Raw genomic sequence first — 4,368 nt, forward strand, 5'->3', positions numbered from 1 at the left:
TATAAGTATATATATATATATATATCATATCTTATATTAATATATATATAAGTATACTTATATATATATATGTGAACATAAGTCTATATATATATTTTATATATATATATATATATATGTATAATATAAGTATATATATATATATATAAGTATATCTATATTTCCATATATATATATATATAATATATATATATATATATATATAATATATATAATATATAAATAATAGTCAATAATTTATGTATATAAGATATAAAAATAATACATACATATATAAATGTATATATATTTTGTATATATCATATATAGATATAATGTATATAAATATATATACTATTATATATTATATTTATATATATATATATCAATAAATATATATAAATATAGTATATGAAATATATATAATGTAAGAACTATATATATGTATATATAAAGATCTATATATATATGGATATATATATATATATATATATATATAATATATATATGTGTGAGTGATGGTGTGTGTACAGATCTATATATAGATATATATATATATATATAATTATATTATATATAATATAAATAATATATATATATATATAATATATATAAATATATAGGTATTATGTATATATATAATAAGTATATATATGTATGTATATAGTATGTATATATATATGTAATCACATTTATATCAGGTATATAGTAGTATGTCATAATATGTATATATATATATTTATATGTATATATAATTATCATAAAGTATGTTAGATATATATATAAATATTTATATATATATACTTATATATAGTATATATTATAATATATATATATATATATATATATATCTGCATATTATATATATATATATATATATATATTCTATATAAATATATATAGTATATTTATATTATAGAGTATATATATAATATATATATTGAGCGGTATGCTTATATATTTATATTATATATATATTATATAGTCGGTAAGCCTATTACTGATATAGGAAGTATATAGTATAGACGATATATATATATATATAGTATATATATATTATATTAAGTCGTATCCATGATTATATACATGCGCTAATATACATAATCATGTATGAGTATATAGTTTATATGTATATATATATATATATATGTAATATATATATATCATATAATATATATATATATGTATATATATAATGTTAATATATTTATTATATATTCCATATATATATATATATGTATATATCATATACATATTTACATATATACATATATATTACATTCATAAACATACATACAATAATTTATAATATTCTATATATATTTATATAGTATATATATATATATATATATATATTTATACATATACATATACATATACATATATATAACACATACTATACATATATATATATATATATATATATATATATATATATATATATATATATATATATATATATATATATACATACATATACACACACACACACACACACACACACACACACACACACACACACACACACACACACACATAAAGTGATTTTTTTTATAGAATATTGGAAATTTTTACAGAATATTGATTTGTTGAGTTTTTTTTCACAAAATGTTTGTGAATAAGTTGCTTAGTAAGTGGGATATAATGATTTGTAAATTATAGAGAATCGGTACATAAATCCTGATTCTCGTATAATGATGTACTTCATGTATTGTACTTGGTACTGTTTTACAATATCCTGGGAAACTTTAGTTGACTTTAGCATGTTTTAATTTTATTATATATAAATCTTGAGTGTGTTATCATGATATACGCAGGACAAAAAATATTTTTGTGTCTTTTGGATAGATATTTGTTATTATAATCTAGATATTGACATATAGAAATTCATAGTGCACCATCTGAGGAATGTCTCTTCAGAGGAAAGCAAAGAAGCCTTGCAGTTTGCACTCTTAGTATAGGATGCAACAATGAATATATTACATATTATTGATTTAGTGTTTGTTGTGGTTTGGTTTGGAATTTCAACACAATAATTTGATTTTATGACAAAGACATATTTAATTACTGCTAGCATTTTTTTGCATAAATGAAGCACCTAATTGTTAGAGTAAAGGCTCATTCGCATCACAACATTCTGCATCAGAAAATTGAAAAGTCAAGAGAAAAAAAAAGAAAAAAGAAAGTAGAGATGAGAATATTGCTTTTGCTTGTGCTTGTGAGAATATAGCTTTTGCTTGTGCCATTGATGTCATTCTCTTTTAATAATCTTCTGACAAGATATTTTGACTAGGATGAGCAAATATGCCTTGTAGTAATGAAGAGCATGTTTGTGTGTATAAGTGAATTGGGATGCACACAGATATGCAATTGATTTTCCTTTGGGTTGTTATCACTCTTGATTATAATGATGGTGATGTGAAAACGTGCAACCAAGATATTTTGGTGTTTGCAGTGATTAGTTATAATAATGTTTGTGGTATTACTTTATATATATTAAATGTTTATAGTGATAATGATGATTATGACTGGGTTTGTTATATGTGACAGAATGCATTATTGTTAGTAAATATTTCTGATTTTTAGGATCATTGTTTCGGTAATGTTGGTAATCATATTGATTACAGAACTTGCACAAAAGCAGGGTACACTTGCAAATTTATTTTTGTACTATTATGTATGATTATGTGTTTGGTTGGGTAGATTAATCAGTAAGTAAGTTCTTTTTTCTTTTTTTTTCATTAATGAGCAGAGAACATTGGACAAAACTGGGCTAAACAATGCATGCTGTCTAATGTCTGCCAAAAGACCTTAAAAATATATGCCTGATGATTCACAGTAGAAAATAAGTTTTGAAAAGAATGTTATTGTAGGTTCCAAATATTAAACTTGACTTTTGGGTTTTTTCATGTTTTGTTCAAACTTTTTATATATATCCAATAAATTATTTGCAAAAAGGAGAGATGAAAGGAGCCTTATAAATATTACTCGAGACTAATTACGATGCATGTCACCTTCCACAGGCCATACCGAGAGGCCATTGTATCACTCGTGTCCCTGATGTTGGACACGGGACTCCCGTGCTTCAGAGGGCAGACCATCAGACAGCTCCGCACCCGCTTCACCCCAGTAGCCACGGAGAAGGAGGCGGCAGAATACATGCTTAGCATCATCCAGCACTCCTGCCTGAACTGGAGGACGAGGGCTTATGACAGGCTTCAGTATCATCAGAATCAGATTCCATACTAGATTTTTTTTTTTTTCTTTCTTTCTTTCTTCTGCTTTTCTTTTTCCTCCTTTTCCTCCCCCCTATTCTTCTTCTTTTGTCTTGTTCCTCCTCCTTTTTTCTTCTCGATCACTTTTTCTTTTTCTTCCTCCTCCTCCCCTTTCCTTTCTTCTTCGTCTTTGTCATCTTTTACTTCTCCTCCTCCCCTTTCCTTTCTTCTTCGTCTTTGTCATCTTCTTCTCCTCCTCCTCCTCCTCCTCCTCCTCGTGCCCAATGATCATAGGTTGATCCACATGCAAGCACATACTGCCTGTATACTTAGCATTGTTTTCCTGAATGGGTCAGTGGTATTGTTAGTTTGTAGAGATGGCTTCTCAGTGAGTTTTAGATTAATGGAGTGAAACTATTCAAGAAAATGTGATAATTTTACTTATTTAATCTAGTTGATTGATATATTTATTGTCATAGCATCATGTGTCCATGATGGTTTTATTAAATTCTAAAATTATATGCCAAACTGTGAGAGGCTCTCCATTCCATTACTATTTTTATGTATTTCTTTGTCCATTATCAATTTTTCTTCACACTTCAGTTGTATGTACATAATGCATTGACAAGTGCTGTTGTTATTGTTAAATCAGATATTATTATAAGAGAGAATATTGTAATTTTCCTAGTGCTGGTGTTAATAAGAAGTTTATTTTTCTTGGAGTAATTTCACTAGATATTTAATTCTGAGAATTGAGATATGACCAGTATATGTTAAGGGAAGAAAATGATGGGATAATTATTTTTGAGTGTTATTTAATGCATTGTAATTATTATTATTATTATTATTACTCCTGTTGTACCTTTTATTGTTTAATTATGATATATATTATCATTCTTGAGCAATGTCCTCTTGATTTTTATTATATCGGTTATTATTGTTATTATAGAAATTGATATTGTTATAGACTAATTATGGTGATGTAAGAAAAGGCAACATAAGATTAACTACCTGGTGAGTTATCAAGAATTTTAATTCATATTAAAATTATCGCTTTCTACATTAGGGAAGACTTTTGTTTGTATATTATGATAAATGACATGTGAATATACCTTAATTTTAAAATTTGAAAATTGACACCTGTAGATACACAAGTGGTGGTTTATTAAAATTG

At 25.1% G+C, this 4,368-nt stretch overlaps 1 protein-coding gene across 1 annotated transcript in view; it reads left to right on the forward strand.

Annotated features, from left to right (window-relative positions):
• The window catches only part of Pi4KIIIalpha (phosphatidylinositol 4-kinase III alpha), a 40,737-nt gene extending 36,809 nt beyond the window's left edge, over nucleotides 1-3,928 (forward strand). Inside the window, exon 33 of the mRNA XM_086555454.1 lies at nucleotides 3,003-3,928. Within this exon, the coding sequence (XP_086411580.1) occupies nucleotides 3,003-3,228 (226 nt within the window). The 3' untranslated portion in view covers nucleotides 3,229-3,928. The remainder of the gene's footprint in view (nucleotides 1-3,002) is intronic.
• The last annotated feature ends 440 nt before the right edge of the window (nucleotides 3,929-4,368 follow it).

The sequence above is a fragment of the Penaeus japonicus genome, unplaced genomic scaffold (genome assembly GCF_977035675.1).
Source record: "Penaeus japonicus unplaced genomic scaffold, GWHDUDI00000001_assembly GWHDUDI00000031, whole genome shotgun sequence".
Taxonomy (NCBI): domain Eukaryota; kingdom Metazoa; phylum Arthropoda; class Malacostraca; order Decapoda; family Penaeidae; genus Penaeus; species Penaeus japonicus.